Below are 26180 nucleotides of genomic sequence, written 5' to 3' on the forward strand. Positions count from 1 at the left end.
CTCTACTGGGAAGGACCCATGGCTAAGTAGAGGACTCCTCTCCCTGAACTGCGGAAGAAATTTTGGTCATGGACTGACAAAAAAACCCCATGCCCTGCCCCCACCCGTGCTATTGGTGGGAAGGGTTGAGGGGTGAGCAGAGAAACAGTGTCTTGAGAGCTTATTATAACCACTCATTTGCCTCCTCTGACTCTGTTTAGGGTTAGGTTACCAATAAATCACTTTGCAACTTTAAGTTCTCAGCCTGTTTTGCCCTTCGGTGCATCCTCCCTGGCTCATTATGAGCCTCAAAACGAACTCATGAGCCCTGTGTGTGTCTGTGTGTTAGTTTCTTTTTTCTCTCTCCTCTGCACAGCTGCAGCAGGGGAGAGCAGAGAAAGCAGATTTTGTAGGTGCCTGGCATTTGGCAACAGTGGGACACTGGGAGTGTTGGTCACCAGGGCTCTTCCCAACGTGGGTCCTCTGATGGGTGATGAATATGGAGCAGGGCACGAAGCTCTTCCCCCACTCGGGGCACTCACAGGGCTTCCCTTACCGGTGGCTCTGTTGGTGTTTGGTCAAGTGAGAGCTGCTGGTGAAGCTCTTCCCACACTCAGGACACTCCTAGGGCCTCTCCCCAGTGTGGATCCTCTTGTGATGGATCAGGTGGGAGCTCTGGCTGAAGCTCTTCCCATATTCCCCACACTCGTAGGGCTTCTCTGCATCAAGAAGCTGCACAGAAACCTGCAGTTCTGAACTCTGACTAAAGCTCTTGCCACCTTCCCTGCACAGGGTGGGTCTTTGCTCCTCAGAGCACCCTGGGCTGGGTTTGCAGCCCCTCCTCGTGCAGCATCTCTGGGCCTTTTCCTCCCTCTTCAATTCCTGGCTCATGGAGCTGCTCAAAACAGCCTCTTCCACGAGGTTCTGCTGCAAGGATTTGTCCGCCCTGGTCTCCACCCTTAGCTCACTGCCTGCGGGAGGAAGGACAAGGAGAGGATTTGGGATTTGCCTCCATGCCACAGGGAAGGGGAAGGAGATCCCCCCCAGTCCATCCCCCTACAGCAGCAGGGCTGTCCTGCAGCCAGGGGTGATGCTGGGCTGGGAGATGGAGGAGAAGAGAGGGGGAAAGGGGCAGTGACTTCCTCCTCACCTGCCTGGGGGTCCTGGGGCATCTTCCTCTTCCTCTTCCTCACAGCTTCCTCCTCCATCCAGACAAGGTTTGGCAATGGGGGGAAGAAAAACTGTGAGTGCCTTGGGTTGGGGGTTCCTCCTGCCCAAGTCTATCTCTAGAAGTCACCAGGTGTTTTGTGTCCATAAAATCCTCCTAAAAGCAAGAGTGAGTTCAGAAAAAAAATCTCCCAGGAGTTCCCCCTTTCCAGTCTCCTGTCTTTGGGGTTCTGGGGTTCTTCCTTCTCAAAGCTGCTGGGGCTCCTGTGGATCCCCCTTCTCCAGGGTCCTGCTTAGGGATGCTGTGGGGTTTCAGTGCTCCCGGGGGTCCCTTCTTCCCTGATTGTGCTTTGGCTCCCAGGGCTCCCAGGCTCCCCCCACTCCAGGCACTCGGGGCTTCCTCTCTCCCCATCACCCCTTTCAGTGTCCCAGTGTCCCAGCCCTGCCTCATCTCCAGCCTCCCCCACCCCTCCAGGCTGCCAGGGGTCCCCCAGCTCTGGTATTGCCCCTCTCTGCTCTCTCCACTGCGAGAGTCCTGCGTTCCACCCTCCCAGCTCTCTCCGGGATCCCCAAAACTGATGTCCTGTCCTGCTGATACTGTTGGAAACAATGTAACTTTAGAAATTTTATTGTATCTCTCTAGTTAGTTTTTCACTTGACTTTACCTGGGGAAAAGGAGTTTTCTTTAGTTCTTTTAGGAGATATAGTATCACCCTACGGAGATGGGATCAACATACCACGGATTGGGAGTGACCCCGAAGATAACCAGAAAGATAAAGACCATTAACAGAACATCCGCAGGACATTGTGGCCACCAACCGTTCATCCCCAGGGCATGGTGGCTATCAACAGCAACATCCGCAGGGCATGGTGGCTATCACAAACATCCACCAGATGCCACCTCCAGCAGGGATGAAGGCATCTGATCCAGAAAAGGAATGATAAGAAATACTGACGAATGAAATACCTAATTAGCATCAGAGGCGAAGAGATTCGGATCCAATGAGAACCTGAATATCGGAGGTTACTCAAATCTGGTCCAATGAACTTTAACACAATTTATCTCTATGGGGTTTTGACTGTATAAAATTTGGGGGAAAATTCTTTGAAGGCATGTGCTCTTGGAATACTTTCCTAGGCACATCCTGGCCAGCAAAAAAGGTAATGCCTGATTCTCTATCACTTCAAATACAGTGTTAGAGGGTTTTTCTTTTTCCCGCAGATTCGGTGACACCCATGTGGTCCCAGTCCCTCCCAGCATGGTCCCAGTCATGCCCAGTTGTCTCCAGTGTAGACACAGTAACTCCCATTCAATCCCAGTTGCTCCCAGTGTGGTCCCAGTTCTGCCCAGCATGGTCCTGGTTGTTCCCAGTGTGGTTCCAGTCAGCCCAGTATGGTTACAGACACTCCCAGTATATCCCAGTTGCACTCAGCATGTTCCTAGTCATGCCCAGTCACTCCCAGACACCCCAGTAAGGTTCCAGGTGCCCCAGTACAGCCCAGTCATTGCCAGTATAACCCCAGTATGATCCCAGTATGATCCCAATACGATCCCAGTACGATCCCAGTACAGCCCAGTCACTCCAGTGTTGCACTGCTGGGATCCCCCACCCCTCTCTGCGTTCCCCCCTCCCGCATCTCCAGGCTCCCCACAGGAGCCCCAAGGGCTGCAACTCCCTGCCCAGGCTCCCCAGCAAGGCCACTGTGGATCTGCAGCCCCCAGTTTTCCCTGTTTCCCTCTCCTTTTCCCCAGGCCGGGCTCCCCCTGTCCCCAGCGCTGGGCTGGGAGCAGCCGAGAGCCCCGCGCTGCCCATGCCGAGCTGTCCCGGCTGCATCCCCGCTCCTCCCGCGGCCTGCGAGCGACTCGGCAACGGCGGAGGAGGAGCAGGGAGGAGGAGGAGCGGGAGAAGGGATTGGGGAAAGGAGGAGAAGGAGGTGGCATTAGGGCGGGGAAGGAGGAGGAGAGAGAGAGCGGGAGGAGCGGGAGGAAGAGGAGGGCCAAAGGAGGATCGGTCAGGAGCCGCGCGGTTTGGGTCTCCCTGAATTCGCAGCCCCCCTGGAGCATCGCCGCCCCCATCCCGCAGGTGAGCGGGGAGGGGGAGCTCGCCCCAAATATCCGGGGGGGTCCCTGCGTTTGGGATTTTTGGGGATGTTCTGAGTTTTCGGGACTCCAAAGCCGAGCCGCAGCTGCCCCTCGGGGGGACATGGGGGGTTCCCCGGGAGGTGTTTTTGGGGGTCCCGGTGGCGGTGCGGGCAGAGCCCCGATGGGGGGCAGGGGGATGCGGGTCCCCCCGTCGTGGGGGTTGGGCTCTGCCCGGGCCCTCCAAGCTGTGCCCGGGGCCAGCGGGTGACCGGCGGGGGAGGGGGGGACAGCGGCTTTTGGGGAGCTCCGGGAGCCGCGGCTTGTCTAAGCAGAACCGCAGGGAGAGGAGAGCGCCAGCAGCCCGGAGCGGGGAATCCGCGAGGGGCAATGCCTGGGATTGCTGGGAGCCCTGGTGGGGGAGTCTGGTGGCTTGGGGGCAGGATGGCCGGGAAAGGGGCTCAGGGCTCCCGGGTCCTGCAAGTGGCTACTCCAGTATGAGCCCAGTTGCCCCCTCAGCCTCCCCCCTCCCACCCCCCGCCCCGCGTGGTTCCATTTTCCTCCTCACTCCCAGTATGAGCCCAGTCTCTCCCAGTCTGACCCTGGTCACTTTCCCTCACTCCCTCTAGGATCCCTGTTGCTCCCAGTATGAACCCAGTCACTCCCAGTCATTCCCTATTATGGTGCAATTTGCCCCCAGCACAATCCCAGTTGCTCCCAGTTCCTCCCTCTTCTGCCCAGTGTGTTCCCAGTTCTCCCAGTTGCCGCCAGCATAGTCACAGTCACTCCCAGTACAATCCCAGTATGAGTCCAGGATGATGCCAGTCTCTCCCAGCAGGGCCCCAGTCACTCCCACTTGCCCCCAGTATGGTCCCAGTTCTCCCCAGCACATTCCCAGTCACTCCCAGTATGGTTCCAGTCACCACCTGCACGGCCTCAGGCACTCCCAGTATATCCCAGTTGCCCTGAGCATTCTCATAGTCATTCCCAGGCACTCCCAGTTACCTCAGCATGGTTCAGTTGCCCCAGAATTATCCCAGTCACTGCCAGTAGATCCCAGTTGTCACCAACATGCACCCTGTCATTCCCAGTTGCTCCCAGTTTATCCCTAGTTGGCTCCCAGCATGGGCCTAGTAGCTCCCAGTAAGCCCCAGTCAGAGTCCATTGACACCCACTGTAATCCCAGTATGATGCCAGTGGCCCCCAGTGTGATCCCAGTTGCTCCCGTCATGCTCCTAGTCATTGCCAGGCACTCCCAGCTGCCCCAGTAAGGTTCTAGTTCCCTCAGAGTGATCCCAGTCTTTCCCAGTTACTCCCAGTTACCTCCAGCATGACACCAGTTTCAGTCAGTTGCCCAAAGTATGGTCCCAGTTGCCCCCAGTATGATCCCAGTTGCTCCCAATGTGTCGCCAGTGTCCTCCCCACATGGTCCCAGTAAGCCCCAGTCAGGTTATGCAAATGCCCCTCGGGGGGACATTGGGGTGTCCCCAGGAGGTGTTTTTGGGGTTCCCATGGCGGTGCTGGAAGAGCCCCGGTGGGGGGTGGGGGGATGTGGATCCCCACTGTGGTGGGGGTTGGGCTCTGCCTGGGGTCACGTGGGGACCATGTGGGACCCAGTGGGGGGTGGGGGACACTGGTTTTGGGGAGTCCTGGGAGAGCCATGGGAGGGGAGAATGGAGAGGGGCAATGGCAGAGCTGGGGAACCCCTGGCAGCGTGGTGAGAGAACAGGAGAAAGGGGATCCCTGGGACCCCAAACCCATTGACTCCCCTAAGAAGGATCCCAGAGAGAGGAGACCCCCAGAAGCCCAAAGTGGGGAACTTGGAGAGGGGGAACCCCTGGGATTGCTGGGACCTCAATCAGTCTGGGGAGAGTGGGGATGCTGGAGAGGGGAACCCCCAGTAGACATGGGACCCCTGCAGCCCTGACAGGGGGAAAGCCAGAACCCCAGAGTGGAGAGGCCAGAGAGGGAGAACTGCTGGGAGAGTCTTTTGTAGTGCTGAATCCTGGTGGTCTGGAGGTTTTTATGAAGCCCAGAGCCCTGGTGACTTCTAGAGATGGAATTGGACAGGGTGACCTTCAAAGCCAAGGTAGTCACTCCTTGTTTTTCCCGAAATCAGGATTTCCCATTCCCAAACCTCGGCTGGATGGAGGAGCAAGCTGTGAGGAAGAGGAAGATGCCCCAGGACCCCCAGGCAGGTGAGGAGGACGTCACTGCCCCTTTCCCCCTCTCTTCTCCTCCATCTCCCAGCCCAGCATCGCCCCTGGCTGCAGGACAGCCCTGCTGCTGTTGGGGGATGGACTGGGGGGATCTCCTTCCCCTTCCCTGTGGCATGGAGGCAAATCCCAAATCCTCTCCTTGTCCTTCCTCCCCCAGGCAGTGAGCTAAGGGTGGAGACCAGGGAGGACAAATCCTTGCAGCAGAACCTCGTGGAAGAGGCTGTTTTGTGCAGCTCCACAAGCCAGGAATGGAAGAGCCTTAATCAGAGTTCAGAACTGCAGGTTCCTGAGCAGCTTCATGATGGGGAGAAGCCCCACAAGTGCTTGGAGTGTGGGAAGAGCTTCAGCCGGCGTTCCCACCTGGTCTGCCACCAGCGCATCCACACAGGGGAGAGACCCTATGAATGTGGGGAATGTGGGAAGAGCTTCAGCCAGAGCTCCCACCTGATCTGCCACCAGTGCATCCACACAGGGGAGAGACCCTATGAGTGTTCCGAGTGTGGGAAGACGTTTCAGACCAGCACCCAGGTCCTCAAGCACCAGGTGATTCACACAGACGAGAGGCCCTTCCGCTGCCCTGAGTGCAGGAAGGGCTTCAAGAACAACTCCACCCTCATCAAGCACCAGCGCATCCACACTGGGGAGAGACCCTATGAGTGTTCCGAGTGTGGGAAGAGGTTTCAGAGCAGCAGCAATCTCCTCCAGCACCAGGTGATTCACACAGACGAGAGGCCCTTCCGCTGCCCTGAGTGCAAGAAGGGCTTCCGAACAAACGCCCACCTGATCGCCCACCAGCGCATCCACACTGGGGAGAGACCCTATGAGTGTGGGGAATGTGGGAAGAGCTTCAGCCAGAGGTCCCACCTGATCTGCCACCAGCACATCCACACCAGTGAGAGACCCTATGAGTGTGGGGAATGTTGGAAGACCTTCAGCCAGAGGTCCTACCTGATGCGCCACAAGATGATCCACACTGGGGAGAGACCCTATGAGTGTGGGGAATGTTGGAAGACCTTCAGCCGGAGGTCCCACCTGATCCGCCACAAGATGATCCACACTGGGGAGAGACCCTACAAGTGCCTTGAGTGTGGGAAGAGGTTTCCAACCAGCTCCAATCTCCTCCAGCACCAGGTGATTCACACAGACGAGAGGCCCTTCCGCTGCCCTGAGTGCAAGAAGGGCTTCAAACAGAACTTCCACCTCATCAGGCACCGGCGCATCCACACCGGGGAGAGACCCTATGAGTGATCCGAGTGCGGGAAGATCTTCACCCAGAGCTGTAACCTGACCAAACACCAACGGAGCCACCGGTAAGGGAAGCCCTGCAAGTGCAGGAAGAGCTTCATGTGCTGCTCCAACTTCATCCCCCATCAGAGGACCCACACTGGTAAGAGCCCTGGTGACCCTCACTCCCAGTGACCAACACTGCAAAGACACCTGGCTGGTGGCTTCCATGTCCTCCTGGTTCCCTGTGGCCACGTGGACAAACACAGTTGCAGGAACATCCATCGGGACTCAGATCGACTCTGGAAATTCATTGGGAAGGGCTGATCTATTAATGTTACACCCTAAAACATCTCACCTGCTGTTTAATTGTTTCTTGTGGTGTCATCAAGCAATGCTGGTTGATCTTGGAGGTCTTTTCCAATCTAAATAATTTCCTTCTTCATCCTGTCAGAGCAAACAAAATTGAGGTAAAATAAAGGAAATTAAACAAAGAGATGTAAAGCTGCACCATTTTGCTGAGGGAACTGGGGAATTGGGAGTGAATTTGGGGTTCAGGGGAAAATTAATGCGGATTTGGGTGTTGTGGTGAAGCACAGAATTGACTCCACAACTCAGATAGTTATGAAGTAGGTATGTGTTTATTCCAGCTGGGGTGCATGGCGGGTAGCCCCTCCAAAAGCATGCACACCGTCACCAGCACTTCACTACGTTTATATCAGGTTACAGATTACATATTCATAAAGTTAGACAAATCCCCTATACATATTCGTTATCTATCCCTGCTTCATATTATAATGAGTTCAAAGTTCATTTAAATATGCTCGCCCAAGCACAGTTTCTCAGATTAATTGCAGGCAGGGGTCCCAAATGATTAATGACGACGTGATTGATAGTCTTCATCACAATGAACTCTTCACCCTCTTCCCTTGCGCATGCTCCCTTGGTTCTTGGTCCAAGTCCAAGCCTGAGAGCCAACTTGTACCAGTTCTGGGGTCCAAGGGCGGGATGCTCGGTTACACTTGGTGGTTTCTCTCAATTATTTGGCTCTCTTCTCTCCATCCTCCCCGATATCAGGTAGGCACAAATTCATTAAGTGAATAATAAATGGATTGCAGCAGGCATATCTTAGTAAATCATTATCCAATCTCTGGCTCTCTAAATCAGTTCAAAAATATTATTATTAATATTATCCAGCTTCTAGTTATTTTACATTAATAATTTCTATTTTACCCTAAATCATGGAAATTCCCTAATCATCACTGATGGATTCCCGAATCTCCTCCGAGGATTCCCGAATCACCTCAGATGATTCCCGACCCTTTCCCAGGCAATCCAGAGATTCCCGACCTGGTCCTGATGATTCCCAGCCCTTTTCCGGGAATTCCCGCCCCTTTCCCGGTGATTCCCGCCGCTGTTTGGTGCTGGCTCTGCAGGGCAGGAGTCCTCGGCCGCAGCTTTGGTCTCTGCGCTCGCTGAGCCTCAGCAACGCTCAGCTGCTCCGCCTGGAGCTGTGGAGGAGAGCGGGGGGATTCGTGCTGCCCTCTGGTGGTGTAAAGGAGGGACTGCAGGGCTGTGCCGTGCTGCTCAGCCTGATCTAAATAATTATTAACTGCTCCTAATTAACCCCGTGCTGCCCTCTGCTGGTGGTGTAAAGGAGGGACTGCAGGGCCACCCTGTGCTGCTCAGCCCGACCTAATTAATTCATCAACGCTCCTAATTAACTCCATACTGCCCCCTGGTGGTGTAAAGAGGGGACCATAGGGCTATGCAGAGCTGCTCAGCCACCCCTAATTAACTCCTAAATAATTCATTAACCCCATGCTGCCCTCTGTTGATGTGAAGGAGGGACTGCAGGGCCGCACTGTGCTGCTCAGCCAGAACTAATTAAACCCTCATTAATTAATTAACCACTCCTAATTACCCTGCCCTGAATTGACAGTACCCCTAACTGACCCCATGCGGCCCCCTGGTGGTGTAAAGGAAGGACTGCAGGGCCATGCCATTCTGCTCAGCTGGATCTAATTAACTAATTAACCCCAACCCTAATCAATTAACCCCTAATTAACCACACACGGTGCTGCTAAGCCTGCTGTCCCGGGTTAATGATAAGACTCTGTCTCCTCCGAGAGCGAAGGGCCCCGACACCCCCTCCCCCACCCACAACAGAACCTCTTAGATGGAAGTGAAGAAAAAACTATTTATTTAACAAAACCACGCAGAGTGCCCTACAAGGCACAGGGGACGGGGAAAAAACAAGGTGAAAGGCAGTTATTCAACCTGATTAAAAAGTCCTTTTCTCAGACGCAGTCCCTCTCCTCCTCGCCCCACCCCGGGGCCGGGTGGAGCTCCCTGGAGAGCTCTGCTGTCCTCTGGCCCTCCTGGGTCTCCGGGTGGCAAAGCAGATCGAAGAGAAGGGGTCCAAACGAGGAAAAAAGAAGAAGAATGGAAAAAACGGGAACAGAGCTCACTCCGACCCCCATCCAGCACGCAGTCTCTGCCGGGCGACGAATCCTCCCCCGGAGCAAGGCTTGGAGAAAATGTTTTCAAAACAACCCGCGTTTCTCTCTGCGGCTGGGTGCAGTTAAAGAGACAGGACCACACATTTTTACACATTTTTTTCTTTCTTGGGCATATAAACCAACGATAGGGGATAAAGGATTATCATATCATCAATCCAAGACACCTGCCCACAGACCCTGACCCTAATTCAATCCGTGCCATTTTTGGGGTGAGTTTGGGGTTTTTAGGGCAATTTTGGGATGTTTGGGGGGGAGACCACTCCCCAAATAAAAACCGATTGCGCCTTTTTTGGGGTCTCCAGTGTGGATTTTGGGGGGATCCAGGAGGGTCTCGGTGGGAATTTGGGGACATCTTGGGGAGGATACTGGGGGGAATTTTGGCAACACAAAGAAAGGGAGGGAGGGAGGGAAGAAGGAAGAGAGAGACAGAAAGAAAGAAAAGAAAGAAAAGAAAAAGAAAAAAAAGAAAAAAAGAAAAAGGACTCAAATCCTCATTAATTTTCCCCTGAACCCCAAATACACAGCAGGTGAGATTTTTTAGAGTGTAAATTTAAGAAATCAGCTCTTCCCAATGGATTTCCGATCTCAATCTGAGTCCCAATGGATGTTCCTCCCCCGTGTGTTGGAACCTAGTTCACAGAACGAAGCCATACGAATATATTTCTTAAGCTTAATTCAACCGTGTGAGCGGCTCTAAGGTGCCTTTCCCGAGAGACAGCAGTGTAAAGAGCCAAGAAATGTGAGCATTATAAAAGAATGTAAACAAGATAAAGCAGTTACCTAGACAGAACCTTAGCTAATGCTTAGAGAGCATGGTCGAAAGCCTCAACCAATTAGCAGAGTGGACTGGACACGTGAACAGTGCTTTTTATATATAATAATGCTTCCTTCCCAAAAATAAAGTGACATGACACCAACATTTCTATGAAGATGTGTTAATAGTTGGGCGACCCCCACCTCCCCTGCATTTGTCCAGGTGGCCACAGGGAATCAGGAGGATGTGGAAGCCACCAGCCAGGGGTCTTCACAGTGCTGGTCACTGGGAGTGAGGGTCACCAGGGCTCTTACCAGTGTGGGTCCTCTGATGGGGGATGAAGCTGGAGCAGCACATGAAGCTCTTCCTGCACTCTGGGCACTTGCAGGGCTTCCCTTACCGGTGGCTCCGTTGATGTTTCGTCAAGTGAGAACTGCTGGAGAAGCTCTTCCCACACTCGGGACACTCATAGGGTCTCTCCCCAGTGTGGATGCGCCGGTGCCTGATGAGGGCGGAGTTGTCCTTGAAGCCCTTCCTGCACTCAGGGCAGCGGAAGGGCCTCTCACCTCTGTGAATCACCTGGTGCTGGAGGAGATTGCTGCTGGTCTGAAACCTCTTCCCACACTCAGAACACTCATAGGGTCTCTCCCCAGTGTGGATGCGCCGGTGCCTGATGAGGTGGGAGTTCTGTTTGAAGCCCTTCTTGCAGTCAGGGCAGCGGAAGGGCCTCTCGTCTGTGTGAATCACCTGGTGCTTGAGAAGATCTGAGCTAGTTGGAAACCTCTTCCCACACTCGGAACACTCATAGGGTCTCTCCCCAGTGTGGATTCTCTTGTGGACAACCAGGCTGGAGCTCTGCCTGAAGCTCTTCCCACATTCCCCACACTCATAGGGTCTCTCCCCTGTGTGGATGTGCCGGTGCTTGACGAGGGTGGAGTTGCGTTTGAAGCCCTTCCTGCACTCAGGGCAGCGGAAAGGCCTCTTGCTTGTGTGAATCACCTGGTGCTGGAGGAGATCTGAGCTGGTCGGAAACCTCTTCCCACACTCAGGGCACTCGTAGGGTCTCTCCCCAGTGTGGATTCTCTGGTGGCAGATCAGGTTGGATCTCCAGCTGAAGCTCTTCCCACACTCCAAGCACTGGTGGAGCTTCTCCCCATCATGAAGCTGCCCAGGAACCTGCAGTTCTGAACTCTTATTAAGGCTCTGGTTGCCTTCCTGGCTCAGGGTGGGTTTTTGCTCCTCAGAGCACCCTGGGCTGGGTTTGCAGCCCCTCCTCGTGCAGCATCTCTGGGCCTTTTCCTTCCTCTTCAATTCCTGGCTCATGGAGCTGCTCAAAACAGCCTCTTCCACGAGGTTCTGCTGCAAGGATTTGTCCGCCCTGGTCTCCACCCTTAGCTCACTGCCTGGGGGAGGAAGGACAAGGAGAGGATTTGGGATTTGCCTCCATGCCACAGGGAAGGGGAAGGAGATCCCCCCAGTCCATCCCCCAACAGCAGCAGGGCTGTCCTGCAGCCAGGGGCAATGCTGGGCTGGGAGATGGAGGAGAAGAGAGGGGGAAAGGGGCAGTGACTTCCTCGTCACCTGCCTGGGGGTCCTGGGGCATCTTCCTCTTCCTCACAGCTTCCTCCTCCATCCAGCCGAGGTTTGGGAATGAGAAATCATGGTTTGGGGAAAAACAAGGAGTGACTACCTTGGGTTTGAAGGTCACCCTGTCCAATTCATCTCTAGAAGTCACCAGGGCTCTGGGCTTCATAAAAACCTCCAGACCACCAGGATTCAGCCCCAAAAAACACTATCCCAGCAGCTCTCCCTCTCTGGCCTCTCCACTCTGGGGTTCTGGGTTTCCCCCTGTCAGGGCTGCAGGGGTCCCATGTCTACTGGGGGTTCCCCTCTCCAGCATCCCCACTCTCCCCAGACTGATTGAGGTCCCAGCAATTCCAGGGGTTCCTCCTCTCCAAGTTCCCCACTTTGGGCTTCTGGGGGTCTCCTCTCTCTGGGGTCCTGCTTAGGGGAGTCAATGGGTTTGGGGGTCCCAGGGATCCCCTCTCCCCTGTTCTCTCACCACGCTGCCAGGGGTTCCCCAGCTCTGCCATTGCCCCTCTCCATTCTCCCCTCCCATGGCTCTCCCAGGACTCCCCAAAACCAGTGTCCCCCACCCCCCACTGGGTCCCACATGGTCCCCACGTGACCCCAGGCAGAGCCCAACCCCCACCACAGTGGGGATCCACATCCCCACACCCCCCACCGGGGCTCTGCCAGCACCGCCATGGGAACCCCCAAAAACACCTCCTGGGGACACCCCAATGTCCCCCCGAGGGGCATTTGCATAACCTGACTGGGGCATACTGGGACCATGTGGGGAGGAAACTGGGGACACATTGGGAGAAACTGGGATCATACTGGGAGAAACTGGGACCATACTGTGGGCAACTGGCTGAAACTGGGGTCATGCTGGAGGCAACTGGGAGTAACTGGGAAAGACTGGGATCATTCTGAGGGAACTAGAACCTTACTGGGGCAGCTGGGAGTGCCTGGCAATGACTAGGGGCGTGCTGAGGGCAACTGGGATATACTGGAAGTGAATGTAACCATACTGGGCTGACTAGAACCACACTGGGAACAGTTGGGACCATGCTGGGGGCAACTGGGAGCAATTGAGAGTGTCTGGGGCCACACTGGGCAGGACTGGGACTATAGTAGGAGCCAATGGGGGCAAGTGGGATCATCCTGGGAGGAACTGGGAACAACTGGAACTATGCTGGGGGCAGCTGAGATCATACTGGGATCACAGTGGGAGCAGCTGGGCCCATGCTGGGAGAAACTGGAATTATACTGGGATTGACTGGGAGTGCCTGTGGGCAACTGGAATGATGCTGAAAGCAACTGGCAGGAAGTGGGAATGACTGGCAGCACGCTGAGGGCAACTGGGATATACTGGGAGAGACTGGGAGACATGGGGATCATACTGGAAGCTACTGGGCTCATGCTGGCATTGACAGGGAGCAACTGGGATCACACTGGGGGCCACTGGCATCATACTGGGAGGAACTGGGATCATACTGGGATTACAGTGGGTGTCAATGGACTCTGACTGGGGCTTACTGGGAGCTACTAGGCCCATGCTGGGAGCCAACTGGGGATACACTGGGAGCAAGTGGGAATGACAGGGTGCATGCTGGTGACAACTGGGATCTACTGGCAGTGACTGGGACAATCCTGGGGGCAACTGAACCATGCTGAGGTAACTGGGAGTGCCTGGGAATGACTATGAGAATGTTCAGGGCAACTGGGATATACTGGGAGTGCCTGAGACCATGCAGGTGGTGACTGGAACCATACTGGAAGTGACTGGGAATGTGCTGGGGGAAACTGGGACCATACTGGGAGCAAGTGGGAGTGACTGGGGCCCTGATGGGAGAGACTGGCATCATGCTGGACTCATACTGGGATGGTACTGGGAGTGACTGGGAATGTGCTGGGGGGAACTAAGACCATACTGGGAGCAAGTGGGAGTGACTGGAGCCCTGCTGGGAGAGACTGGCATCATCCTGGACTCATACTGGGATTGTACTGGGAGTGACTGTGACTATGCTAGGGGCAACTGGGAGAACTGGGAACACACTGGGCAGAAGAGGGAGGAACTGGGAGCAACTGGGACTGTGCTGGGGGCAAATTGCATCATAATAGGGAATGACTGGGAGTGACTGGGTTCATACTGGGAGCAACAGGGATTCTAGAGGGAGTGAGGGAAAGTGACCAGGGTCAGACTGGGAGAGACTGGGCTCATACTGGGAGTGAGGAGGAAACTGGAACCACGCGGGGCGGGGGTGGGCGGGGGAGCTGGGAATGTTGGCAACTGGGCTCATACTGGGAGTAGCCACTTGCAGGACCCGGGAGCCCTGAGCCCCTTTCCCGGCCATCCTGCCCTCAAGCCACCAGACTCCCCCACCAGGGCTCCCAGCAATCCCAGGCATTGCCGCGGATTCCCCGCTCAGGGCTGCTGGCGCTCTCCTCTCCCTGCGGTTCTGCTTAGACAAGCCGCGGCTCCCGGAGCTCCCCAAAAGCCGCTGTCCCCCCCTCCCCCGCCGGTCACCCGCTGGCCCCGGGCACAGCTTGGAGGGCCCGGGCAGAGCCCAACCCCCACCGCGGGGGGACCCGCATCTCCCTGCCCCCCATCGGGGCTCTGCCCGCACCGCCACCGGGACCCCCAAAAACACCTCCCGGGGAACCCCGATGTCCCCCCGAGGGGCAGCTGCGGCTCAGCTTTGGAGTCTCGAAAACTCCAAACATCCCCCCCAAAAACCCCAAACGCAGGGACCCCCCGGATATTTGGGGCGAGCTCCCCCTCCCCGCTCACCTGCGGGATGGGGGCGGCGATGCTCCAGGGGGGCTGCGAATTCAGGGAGACCCAAACCGCGTGGCTCCTGACCGATCCTCCTTTGGCCCTCCTCTTCCTCTTCCTCCCGCTCTCTCTCTCCTCCTCCTTCTCCGCCCTAATGCCACCTCCTTCTCCTCCTTGCCCCAATCCCTTCTCCCGCTCCTCCTCCTGCCTGCTCCTCCTCCGCCGTTGCCGAGTCGCTCGCAGGCCGCGGGAGGAGCGGGGATGCAGCCGGGACAGCTCGGCATGGGCAGCGCGGGGCTCTCGGCTGCTCCCAGCCCAGCGCTGGGGACAGGGGGAGCCCGGCCTGGGGAAAAGGAGAGGGAAACTGGGAAAACTGGGGGCTGCAGATCCACAGTGGCCTTGCTGGGGAGCCTGGGCAGGGAGTTGCAGCCCTTGGGGCTCCTGTGGGGAGCCTGGAGATGCGGGAGGGGGGAACGCAGAGAGGGGTGGGGGATCCCAGCAGTGCAACACTGGAGTGACTGGGCTGTACTGGGATCATACTGGGATCATACTGGGGTTATACTGGCAATGACTGGGCTGTACTGGGGCACGTGGAACCTTACTGGGGTGTCTGGGAGTGACTGGGCATGACTAGGAGCATGCTGAGTGCAACTGGGATATACTGGGAGTGTCTGTAACCATACTGGGCTGACTGGAACCACACTGGGAACAACCAGGACCATGCTGGGCAGAACTGGGACCACACTGGGAGCAACTGGGATTGAATGGGAGTTACTGTGTCTACACTGGAGACAACTGGGCATGACTGGGACCATGCTGGGAGGGACTGGGACCACATGGGTGTCACCGAATCTGCGGGAAAAAGAAAAACCCTCTAACACTGTATTTGAAGTGATAGAGAATCAGGCATTACCTTTTTTGCTGGCCAGGATGTGCCTAGGAAAGTATTCCAAGAGCACATGCCTTCAAAGAATTTTCCCCCAAATTTTATACAGTCAAAACCCCATAGAGATAAATTGTGTTAAAGTTCATTGGACCAGATTTGAGTAACCTCCGATATTCAGGTTCTCATTGGATCTGAATCTCTTCGCCTCTGATGCTAATTAGGTATTTCATTCGTCAGTATTTCTTATCATTCCTTTTCTGGATCAGATGCCTTCATCCCTGCTGGAGGTGGCATCTGGTGGATGTTTGTGATAGCCACCATGCCCTGCGGATGTTGCTGTTGATAGCCACCATGCCCTGGGGATGAACGGTTGGTGGCCACAATGTCCTGCGGATGTTCTGTTAATGGTCTTTATCTTTCTGGTTATCTTCGGGGTCACTCCCAATCCGTGGTATGTTGATCCCATCTCCGTAGGGTGATACTATATCTCCTAAAAGAACTAAAGAAAACTCCTTTTCCCCAGGTAAAACTAACTAGAGAGATACAATAAAATTTCTAAAGTTACATTGTTTCCAACAGTATCAGCAGGACAGGACATCAGTTTTGGGGATCCCGGAGAGAGCTGGGAGGGTGGAACGCAGGACTCTCGCAGTGGAGAGAGCAGAGAGGGGCAATACCAGAGCTGGGGGACCCCTGGCAGCCTGGAGGGGTGGGGGAGGCTGGAGATGAGGCAGGGCTGGGACACTGTGACACTGAAAGGGGTGATGGGGAGAGGGGGAAGCCCCGAGTGCCTGGAGTGGGGGGAGCCTGGGAGCCCTGGGAGCCAAAGCACAATCAGGGAAGAAGGGACCCCCGGGAGCACTGAAACCCCACAGCATCCCTAAGCAGGACCCTGGAGAAGGGGGATCCACAGGAGCCCCAGCAGCTTTGAGAAGGAAGAACCCCAGAACGCCAAAGACAGGAGACTGGAAAGGGGGAACTCCTGGGAGATTTTTTTTCTGAACTCACTCTTGCTTTTAGGAGGATTTTATGGACACAAAACACCTGGTGACTTCTAGAGATAGACTTGGGCAGGAGGAACCCCCAACCCAAGGCACTCACAGTTTTTCTTCCCCCCATTGCCAAACCTTGCCTGGATGGAGGAGGAAGCTGTGAGGAAGAGGAAGAGGAAGATGCCCCAGGACCCCCAGGCAGGTGAGGAGGAAGTCACTGCCCCTTTCCCCCTCCCTTCTCCTCCATCTCCCAGCCCAGCATCACCCCTGGCTGCAGGACAGCCCTGCTGCTGTAGGGGGATGGACTGGGGGGGATCTCCTTCCCCTTCCCTGTGGCATGGAGGCAAATCCCAAATCCTCTCCTTGTCCTTCCTCCCGCAGGCAGTGAGCTAAGGGTGGAGACCAGGGCGGACAAATCCTTGCAGCAGAACCTCGTGGAAGAGGCTGTTTTGAGCAGCTCCATGAGCCAGGAATTGAAGAGGGAGGAAAAGGCCCAGAGATGCTGCACGAGGAGGGGCTGCAAACCCAGCCCAGGGTGCTCTGAGGAGCAAAGACCCACCCTGTGCAGGGAAGGTGGCAAGAGCTTTAGTCAGAGTTCAGAACTGCAGGTTTCTGTGCAGCTTCTTGATGCAGAGAAGCCCTACGAGTGTGGGGAATATGGGAAGAGCTTCAGCCAGAGCTCCCACCTGATCCATCACAAGAGGATCCACACTGGGGAGAGGCCCTAGGAGTGTCCTGAGTGTGGGAAGAGCTTCACCAGCAGCTCTCACTTGACCAAACACCAACAGAGCCACCGGTAAGGGAAGCCCTGTGAGTGCCCCGAGTGGGGGAAGAGCTTCGTGCCCTGCTCCATATTCATCACCCATCAGAGGACCCACGTTGGGAAGAGCCCTGGTGACCAACACTCCCAGTGTCCCACTGTTGCCAAATGCCAGGCACCTACAAAATCTGCTTTCTCTGCTCTCCCCTGCTGCAGCTGTGCAGAGGAGAGAGAAAAAAGAAACTAACACACAGACACACACAGGGCTCATGAGTTCGTTTTGAGGCTCATAATGAGCCAGGGAGGATGCACCGAAGGGCAAAACAGGCTGAGAACTTAAAGTTGCAAAGTGATTTATTGGTAACCTAACCCTAAACAGAGTCAGAGGAGGCAAATGAGTGGTTATAATAAGCTCTCAAGACACTGTTTCTCTGCTCACCCCTCAACCCTTCCCACCAATAGCACGGGTGGGGGCAGGGCATGGGGTTTTTTTGTCAGTCCATGACCAAAATTTCTTCCGCAGTTCAGGGAGAGGAGTCCTCTACTTAGCCATGGGTCCTTCCCAGTAGAGACAGTCCTCTGTGAACTTCTTTGCCATGGGTCCAACCTCTCGAGCAGCAGCTGCCAGAATCTGCTGCAACATGAGTTCTTGTCCACAGGGTTCAGACCTCTGAGCCCAGGCCAGGCTGTTCCATCTCAGGAGCAAAGCCTTTCTGTCCACTGGGACTCCCACTGGATCACAGCTTCCTCCAGGCATCCACCTGCTCCTCTAGCGTGAGCACCTCCCCACGGGCTGTGGGTGGATCTCTGCAACCTCCTGGACCCCATGGGCTGCAGGGGGACGACCTGCTTCACCATGGTCCTCACCATGACCATCAGAGGATTTTCAGCTCCGGGGCCTGGAGCACCTCCTCCCCCACCTTCTCCACTGACCTTGGTGTCTCCATGTTGTTTTCCCTCACATATTCTCACCTCCTCCTCATCCTCTGTCTAAAAAGAAGTGCTTGTGCACATTGTTTTGATTTCTTCTTAATTATGACATCACAGAGGTGTAACCAACACCCAGACTTGGCCAGCAGCATGTCCATCATCTTCAGAGCCATCAGAGGTTGGCTCTGCTGGACATGGTGAAAACTTCTAGAACATTCACACAGGACACACAGGAGCCATATTTGTGTCACTCCCCACCCACTAGCAAAAACTGGGCTAAGCAAAACCAGCTCATGAACACAGGGGTGAGTTTTCTCCCAGCCCTTCAGCCACTTCTTCAGGCCTACCGCAACAGCTTTTGAAGGGTTTAAATTTCCCCTAGATGCTAAAGATAGCTTGCTGATGTTCTGAGCTAAGCAAAACTAACATACTCAGGTTGGAAAGACACCTGGCTGGTGGCTTCCACGTCCTCCTGATTCCCTGTAGTCACCTGGACAAACACAGGGGCAGGAACATCCATCAGGACTCAGACTGCCATCTGAAATTCATTGGGAAGAGCTGATTTATTAATGTGATGCCCTAAAAAATGCCACCTGTTGTGTAATTGTTTCTTCTGGTGGCATCAAGAAATGATGGATGATCTTGGAGGTCATTTCCAACCTAAATAATTTCCTTCTTCACCTTGTCAGAACAACCAAAATTGAGGTAAAATAAAGGAAATTAAACAAAGAGATGTAAAGCTGCACCATTTTACTGTAGATTTGGGGGTGAATTTGGGGTTCAGGGGAATATTCAGGAGGATTTAAGTGTTCTGGGGCTGCCCAGGCTGGGGGACAGGACAACAGTCTCATAGTTGTGCCGGTGGAATGTGTCCACCTGAGCCCATCTGGTCTGCAGGAATTCTGGTTTTCTGTCCCAGTCCCTGGCCTGGGTCTCCCCATTTGGGCTGTGCCCCCCAAAGTGCCCAAATTGCTGCTGCAGTGCTCAAGCTGCTCCTGACTGTGGATGTTGCTGTCCACCAACCTCTCCTGGTCAGTGCCATGGGGGACTGTGAGGGGGTTTAGGCAAGGGGCATTTACACTTGGGACAATGGATTCCTTCCAACCTGGCCACTTTGGGTGGGCTGGGGGCAGCCCCAGGGCAGGTGGCAGTGTGTCCAAGGGCCCTTTGTGACACGGTGCAGCATGGTCACTGTGGGATGTGACACGGGACAGGGTGTCCAAGGGCCCTTTGTGACATGTCGTGACATAGGCGCTGGCAACGACGTGGCCACGCCACTGTGCTCGGAGCACATGACGGGACAGGATGGGACAGAGCGGTGTCGTGAGGAGCCCCTGCACAGCACACTTGTTCCTTTCTGACCCGGAGCTTTTCCAAGGCGTTTCTCCTGCAGGTGACCTCGAGGCCAGACCACAGGACTTGGTGACCAGTGGCCTTCCCGAGGCTTCTTTTCTGCAGGTGCCCTCGAGGGCAGACCACAGGACTTGGTGACCAGTGGCCTTCCCGAGGCTTCTTTTCTGCAGGTGCCCTCGAGGGCAGACTGCAGGACTTGGTGCCCAGAGCTCTTCTGAGGCATCTCCCATCCCTGCAGCCAGTGCCCTCGAGGCCAGACGAGGAGTCTCCCAGCCTTGTGGCAGGAGCCCTCGAGACCAGAGTGCAGGACTTGCTGTCCTGTAGCCTTCCCAAGGCTTCTCTCTTGCAAGTAGCTATAAATCCAGACAGTGACATGGAGCAGAGACCCCCAAGTGCACCCAAGCTGGCCAGGGGGAAGGAGGAGGAAGAAGGCCCTGGAACTGCCCCAGCACAGCAGCCTGGAGAGTTGGAGCAGTTCCAGCTGCTGCAGGAGGGTGAGTGGCAGAGCTGGGCCACAGGGCTGGTGCCTGCAGCAAGGTTGGCCCCATCCCATCCCATCCCATCCCATCCCATCCCATCCGCTGGGGACATGCCCATGGACAGGATGGAAGAGCTGTGCTCCATCCCTGGGCATCCCGGGGCTGTCCCTGCCTGGGCAGTGCAGGGCTGGCCTGTGCTCTCCGGCCTCTCCTGCAGCCCCTCAGCTCTGGCTGTGCTCGCTCTTTGCCAGATGCAGGCATGCACAGCACACGAGAGCAGCAGCCTGCCCGTGGCCTCTTCCGCAGAACAGCACAGGTAGCTGCAGCCATCCCCACCTGGGCTGGGCCTGCTGTCACTGCTAGGCTGAGCACCGCGCTTGGAGCACTCCGGGGAACATCCCTCTCTTCTCGTCCTTCTTCTACAGATGCTTTGCAGATTCATCAGGAGAATTCGGGAGGAAGAGACTAGCGCCATGGGCCCTGGGGTCAGAGCATACTCTGACATCTTCAAAAGCAAGACCAGCGCTGCCCTGCTGGATTTGCTTCTGGAGAAGGGTGTCTCCAGTGCAAAGCAAGTAAGCAGCCTGTGGCCAGGGCTGGAGCCCCCCAGGAATTTCTTGGCCTCCCAAGCCATGCCCACTGGTCCCTTGAAGCCTTTGAGGCCATCCCAGTGTGGTAGCAAGGGAAGCACTTCTCTGGGGAAGCTGGGGACATTACTCCCTCTGGCAGCTTTCCAGCTCTCCCTGGGCCTTCTCCAGGTGCCTGCCATGGTGAGGTACATTTACCAGTGGCTCGTGTCCAATGAGTTTCCCGAGCGCAATGTGTACAGGGCGCTTCTGGATCTGACTGAGAAATACCCCACTGAGGCAGTGATAACTCTCCTACGTGTGGCTCCATCGTGTGACAGGTACAGGGCCCACCTGCCCAGAGGGCTCACGGCTCCCCAGCCCATCACCCTGTGGAGCCTATCCCAGGTGTCTGACTAAAGGAGAGTTCCAGGGCCCTCTGGCTCCATTTCTCAGCCCTGGCATGTAACCCCCAAGCCTGCTGCCATGCTCCCTCCTTGCCCCTCAGGGGTCTGTCCCCGCACGGCTGGGCTGCTTGGCTGCTGCCAGCAAGAGGCAGTGGGCAGAGGCAGGACTGGTGGCCAGCCTGGGCCCCTGCAGCTGCCCAGGCCATGGTGCTGTGTCCGAGACCCCCCTGAGAAAGAGCTCTGACCCCGCAGAGCTGCCGGTAGCATGTGGAGGGCCATCGTGTGCTCGCTCAGGGCTGCGGAGCCGGCCATGCTGACTCTCCTGGATGTGCTGGGGAGCTGGCCAGAGCACAGCACATGCACCTCTGATGGGGACAACACGCATGTCTTAGCCCTGGCTGTGAGTTTCTGCAATTGGTCTTTGCTCACCCCCAGGCTGCCTCTCCAGCACCTCTCCATCCTCCTTCCCCCTCTACACCCCCCTGCCTCTGGTGCTGGACAGAAACCTGCGCTAGGGGCAGTTCAGGGGCACCAGACCCAGTGCTCTCCCTGCGTCTCCCCTGGCCTCTCCCTCCCCTCCTACACTCAGACACCTGGACAGCACTGAGTGCTTTCTCGGAGTGCTTTGTCTTCTGCAGGCAACTGTGGTGATGTGGAAGATCCTCCAGGTGCCCTGCTGCCCACAGGCAGTGACGGTGCATTTCCCCCAGCTCTTTGTGCACCTGCTCCTCCAAGTGTTCTGCAGCACACTGGATATGCCAGAGGAGGTCCATACCTTCTGGAAGAGATGCCAGCAGCAACACGGCCTTGCCACCAACCCCAACAGGTGCTCCATGCCAGTCCTCCTGTCCCTCCCATGTCCCCAGGGCAGGAGCCAGTGCTGCCAGCATGACCTGGGCTTTGCTCTGCACACAGCTTTGCAGTGCAGACCCTGAAGGCCCTGCTCTGCCAGCTGCACTATGAGGATGTGGTGGCAGCAATGCAACGCAAGCGTGGCTGGGAAAGACTGCTCTGTGCTGACACCCAGCACTATGCTGTGCGTCTGCTGGCCAGGTGAGACACCCCCTCCTCCCCACTGCCCGTGGCATTTGTGTCCTGTGCCCGGGGTGCCCCTCACAGTCCCTGTGCTTGTGGGCCAGAGGGCCTTGTCACGGAGGGACAGCCAAGAACACGGGAAAAGGCTGGGACAGGAGGGTGCCCACAAGGAGCTACCTCCCAAAGCACCCACATTCCCTCCAGGGATGCTGGGGAAAGAGCAAACCTCTGTGAGTTAGTCCTGGGAGAGATTTTCCCCCCCCCAGCTCAGGGTCTTGGTGCCTTTTTCCTCCTGCCAGGGAGATGTCCCGTGTCTCCATACCCTTGTGTTCCCAGATCACTCACCACCTGCTCGGGCGGCTCAGCAGGAGGGACCCACGCTGGGATCTGCCCGGCCTGCCATTCCTTGTGGAGGTGAGCCTGAAGGCCAGCGCTGCCTCGCTCAGCTGCCTCCCAGCTCTCTGCCCTCTCATAGCTGCAGCTGCCTGGGACGGTGCCTGTGCCCTTCTGCTGCTGCTGCCTGGGCCCAGCCCTGTGTGGCTCCTGCCAGCCAGCTCCCCTGTCACTGCCCTGTGCCTTTCAGACCCTGCAGTGCCTGGACTTGAGGAAATGTGGGAACACAGTCCTGAAAATCGTCTCAAGGCACCTGTGGAGCAAGTGCAGGGAGAGGCGTCGCCTGGCGCTCAGGGCCCTCCTCCAGCTCACTGATGATCCCTGGATGGTGAGAAGGGGACAGCAGCTGAAGCCGTGCTGGCAGTGTGGGGCTGGGCAACACAGCTACTTGGCCTTGCCTGGACTTCAGGAGCAGAGGCAGCTGCTCCCAGCTCTCCTGCCTCCTGCTTCAGCTGCCAGAGTGCTTTTGGGAAAGGCCTTTGGCCTCTGGGCCCTGCAGCAGCAGGCTGGGGTTTCACAGACTTGTGTTCTGCACAGACTGAAAGAATGTGGAGCCTGACTGAAAGGCTCATCAAGCTCCTGTGGGACACAGATGGAGGCATGGTTTTGATGACGCTCATGGTGCTCGGCTATACAATCGTGGACAAAGTCGGGCTGATAGCCAGCCCCCTTGCCCTGCAGCTGGCTGAGGCACTCCTGCCCCTCTTTGACAACGTAAGGCTCTGTGCCCCCAGCCACGGGCACTGGGTGCTGCCCGGACACTTTGTGCCCTGAGCATTTTCAGGCACGTGCCTAGGTGAGCTTGGAGCTGCCAGTGCTGAGGTCTTTCTTTCTTTCTTCCTTTCCTACAGGATAGTAGCACGGTGCGGCTGCTCTCCATGGTGCTCTTCCGAGCCTTGGTGACTTCTGGAGTGCAAAAGGAGAAAAACGCCTTGAAGGCACAAGTGCGCCAGAGCCTGCTCCCACTCTTCTTGCACTGCCATGATGAGAAGTGGTCTGTGGCAGCGGTGAGGACTCGTGGGCTGCTGGCGTCCCCCTGCCAGGGGGCTCAGCTGCCTCCCGCCTGTGCGCCTCACGGGCTGCAGCCTCCTCGTGGCCTTGGCACGGGGACACAGCTCCTGTGCCCTGGGCTGTGGGGCTATTTCCATGTCTCTGCTGCTCTCCAGGCCTCTCGGGAAGCGCTGCTTTCTGCGGCCGAGTTCCTGAAGAGCAGGCATCTCGAGCAGCTGGTGAAGAACAAGCAGCTGTGGAAGTTCGGCGAGTGCCTGGTAAGGACAGTGTGGAAGCCCCAGCCGCAGCCTGGAGAAGCCCCCTGTGGCCGGTGCTCAGTGTGTGGCGCTGGCAGCTGTGCCTCTGCCCACTGCTGCGCCCAGAGGGGCTGAGCCCACGCCAAGCCTTCCCTGCCGGCTCTGTCTCTCTGCAGCTGGCAGAGCACAGGAGCCGAGCGGCCGAGCACCTGCGCCAGGCCCTGCCCTACGTGCACAGCCCACAGGAGCCCCTGCAAGAGGAGGCCATCAGGTTCATCGGTGAGCCGCGAGCCCGGGCTCCCTCCCCGCCCCGCGCCGCCGCAGCTCGGCCCCAGCCCCGCCTGCTGCCCCGCCAGCTCCATCCGGCCCGGGGCTGTGGAGCCCCGCCTGGCCTCGGGGCTGCTGCCGCCCTCCTCTCGCAGCCCTGCCCTTCCTCGGGCGGCAGGATGCGGCAAGGGCCCGGGCTGAGCCCTGCCGGCGCAGGAGGCCGTGTGGCCACAGGGCTAGCAGGGCCGCTGTGGGGGAGCTGTGCCGCTGGGGCTGTGACAGGCTCTGTGTTCCCAGGGATCGTCGGGCGGAGCTTGAGGAGGCAGCAGGAAGAATTGCAGCTCATTTTCGAGGGTGAGTGAGGGCAGCGGTGTGTCAGCGGGAGCTGGCGGGTGTAGCTGCAATCCCTGGCGGGCTGCGGAGAGCTCTGCTCGCTGTGGGGACGAGGGGCAGCGTGGGCAGAGCACACAGAGATGTCAGGGGCACATCGGGGATTCATGGCCAGCACCTTCCAGCTGCTCCCCTTGGCCCCTGCTCCCTCGTGGCCACGGCAAGAGCGGGCTGGGATGGCTCTGGCAGGGGGGGATCTCCTCGGGTCCCCACAGATCCAGGATGTGACCGTGGCTCTCTTCCTCTCTGTCCCAGCCCTTGAAGATGCAGCAGAAGACATCAGCCTCACTGTCAGAAGCCTGGCGCTGCAAACTTCCCACATCCTCCAGGCAGTGACAAAGACTCGCAGCTCCATCTTCCAGGAGCAGCCAAATCAACTCCGCAGAGTGTGCCAGACATGGCCTCGTCTGTGGGGCTGTGGCTGGCTTTGCTGCTGGAGCTCTGTGGAGAGCTGATCTGTCTGCTCCATCTCCTGGTGCCACCTGAGCCTGCCAGGGATCTCCTATTTTCTTTAACCCTTTTCTTTTTTCTTAGTATGCAAATATAGAATGTGTTCTAATACACAGACTCCCAGGATGTTTCTTTCGGTGCCCAGTGTCTGCAGGGCAGAGGGGAAGAGGGGAAAAAGGGTGCTTGTGCTCAGCAGGTTGCCTGGGCATGCAGTGTGGAAGGGAAAGTGGCCAGAAGCCCCTTGGCCTTTGGTGGTCCTGCTGAAGCCTTAGCACTTGCACCAGAGCAAGTGGGCAGAGGCAGGAGCTGCGGGGATCCCTGCGAGACTGTGCCTGGAGATGGCCACAAGGCCTCTGCCAGCCAGGAAGCTCCATCTGTGTCCTGCCCGTGTGCTGCCGGCTGCATTGCCGAGGGCTCCAAGGTGCCTCTTGCTGCGGCTCCTCTGGAGCTCCAGCGGGGCTGTGCCACTGCCAGGCAGGTTGGCCGGGCTGGGGCAGACCCTGAGGGGACAGGGCAGTGGGAGGCTGGGATGGGATGAAGAATGGGATGGAGATCCCAGGACTTAGAGCTCCCCATGGCCATGGAGTGAGGAGAAGACTCTGCCCTGCCCTGTGCTGGTGGCTGGGATGGGACACAGTCTGGAGCAGAGTTGGACACTCCTGAGGAAGGAGCTCCAGCCTAAAACATGCCAGGACATTTCCATATCCCAAAAAACCCAACTTCCAGGGCTCCCCGATTTTCCCACTTGATTCTTCCAGCCCAGCTGCTGAAATGCCTGGGGAAGAGGAGCAGGAAAAGCATCCCTGGAATGTCCATCCCAGGCAGGAGAGAAGGCCCTGCTCCCCCACCCTTCCAATCCCAAAAAGGCTCATTCAGAGCCCAGCCACTCCCTGGTTTTTCTGGAATATCAGAGGGAGACAGCAGCACTCCATTCCCATTGGCCAGGGAATTTCAGGTGCCAAATTTTGGGAATGCCCAGAATGGGAGCTGTTTGGAGAAGGGAAAAGCAAAGGATCAAACCTCTGAGCCAACATCAGGCCTTTTCATTCCTAATCCCAGGAGAGGAGGCTTTTCCTGGGCTCAGGAACGGGCCTGGGAAGCACCAGATCTGTGGATTTTCCTGGGATACAGAAAAGGTCCCTCAGAGCTCAGGGATGGAGGGGAGTTGGCCCTGGAATGGGATTCCTTGGCTTGGGATCATCCGGGGAAGGCTCTGGCAGCCTCAAGGAATCCAATGCCATTGCCCTGCTCATCCTGGAGCTCTCACATTCCACAGAAACAATGGAATCCATTTCCACCCAGCCCCTGCCCAACAGAAGCACCTCCACCCTTTTCCCAACCCTGACACCGAGGCTGTTCCCAGGTTATCTCTGCAGAGAAGCCAAACTTGGCCTTGAACCCAACCAAAATTCCACAATTCCAGCAGCCCTCATGTCCTCCGAGGGATGGCAGAGCCTCATTCCTGCATCCTGCTGGACAAGGAAGGGAAACTGGGATATCTGGAATCAGGAAACCATTTAGAACCCCAAAATTCCAGTAATTCCCAACAACTGGAGCCACCCCTTGTTCCTGGAATCAGGAAACCATTTAGAACCCCAAAACTCCAGTAATTCCCAACAACTGGAACCACCCCTTGTTTAGGATCTCTTACCAAGGACACAACCTTGGGAGAATCCACCTGTGCCTCCCAATTCCAGGGGCTGGAGGGCTTTGAGAATTGCTTCCAGGCAGCCACAGC

The 26180-nt window shown here is 56.7% G+C and overlaps 3 protein-coding genes and 1 long non-coding RNA gene across 4 annotated transcripts; 2 read left to right on the top strand and 2 right to left on the bottom strand.

Moving 5' to 3' along the window:
* Positions 1-678: 678 nt before the first annotated feature.
* On the bottom strand, positions 679-2398 carry LOC146420432 (uncharacterized). The gene is made up of 3 exons (XR_014849146.1): positions 1884-2398; positions 1130-1303; positions 679-950 (listed from the first exon to the last, which is right to left on the bottom strand). It is a non-coding gene; the product is annotated as an uncharacterized LOC146420432 (long non-coding RNA).
* A 737-nt stretch (positions 2399-3135) lies between these two features.
* On the top strand, positions 3136-7163 carry LOC146420433 (uncharacterized). The gene is made up of 3 exons (XM_085048280.1): positions 3136-3230; positions 5346-5424; positions 5603-7163. Exons 2-3 carry the CDS (start codon positions 5373-5375, stop codon positions 6691-6693), a joined length of 1143 nt encoding a protein of 380 aa, XP_084904406.1. The 5' UTR covers positions 3136-3230; positions 5346-5372; the 3' UTR covers positions 6694-7163.
* A 3001-nt stretch (positions 7164-10164) lies between these two features.
* Positions 10165-12056, bottom strand: LOC146420434 (uncharacterized). Its single transcript, XM_085048279.1, has 2 exons — positions 11527-12056; positions 10165-11348 (listed from the first exon to the last, which is right to left on the bottom strand). Exons 1-2 carry the CDS (start codon positions 11696-11698, stop codon positions 10342-10344), a joined length of 1179 nt encoding a protein of 392 aa, XP_084904405.1. The 5' UTR covers positions 11699-12056; the 3' UTR covers positions 10165-10341.
* Positions 12057-19470: 7414 nt separating this feature from the next.
* Positions 19471-24526, top strand: LOC146420435 (maestro heat-like repeat-containing protein family member 7). The gene is made up of 15 exons (XM_085048277.1): positions 19471-19702; positions 19939-20003; positions 20113-20262; positions 20446-20594; positions 20913-21060; positions 21299-21486; positions 21576-21713; positions 21995-22109; positions 22279-22416; positions 22626-22802; positions 22940-23095; positions 23255-23356; positions 23512-23614; positions 23900-23956; positions 24248-24526. The coding sequence occupies exons 1-15, from the start codon at positions 19582-19584 to the stop codon at positions 24445-24447; spliced, it is 2007 nt and encodes a 668-aa protein (XP_084904403.1). The 5' UTR covers positions 19471-19581; the 3' UTR covers positions 24448-24526.
* Positions 24527-26180: the final 1654 nt, after the last annotated feature.

This window comes from Lichenostomus cassidix, unplaced genomic scaffold (assembly GCF_008360975.1).
Source record: "Lichenostomus cassidix isolate B80296 unplaced genomic scaffold, HeHo_3.0 HiC_scaffold_733, whole genome shotgun sequence".
NCBI lineage: Eukaryota > Metazoa > Chordata > Aves > Passeriformes > Meliphagidae > Lichenostomus > Lichenostomus cassidix.

Bases quoted from the DNA above. Each gene is read 5' to 3' on its own strand.
- LOC146420435 (XM_085048277.1), top strand. From the start codon at position 19,582: ATGGAGCAGAGACCCCCAAGTGCACCCAAGCTGGCCAGGGGGAAGGAG. The intron at 20,263-20,445 runs GTAAGCAGCCTG...GGCCTTCTCCAG, and splicing joins GTGTCTCCAGTGCAAAGCAA to GTGCCTGCCATGGTGAGGTA. The intron at 23,957-24,247 runs GTGAGTGAGGGC...TCTCTGTCCCAG, and splicing joins ATTGCAGCTCATTTTCGAGG to CCCTTGAAGATGCAGCAGAA.
- LOC146420434 (XM_085048279.1), bottom strand. From the start codon at position 11,698: ATGAAGCCCAGAGCCCTGGTGACTTCTAGAGATGAATTGGACAGGGTG. The intron at 11,349-11,526 runs GTGACGAGGAAG...TTCCTCCCCCAG, and splicing joins GCCCCAGGACCCCCAGGCAG to GCAGTGAGCTAAGGGTGGAG.
- LOC146420433 (XM_085048280.1), top strand. From the start codon at position 5,373: ATGGAGGAGCAAGCTGTGAGGAAGAGGAAGATGCCCCAGGACCCCCAG. The intron at 5,425-5,602 runs GTGAGGAGGACG...TTCCTCCCCCAG, and splicing joins GCCCCAGGACCCCCAGGCAG to GCAGTGAGCTAAGGGTGGAG.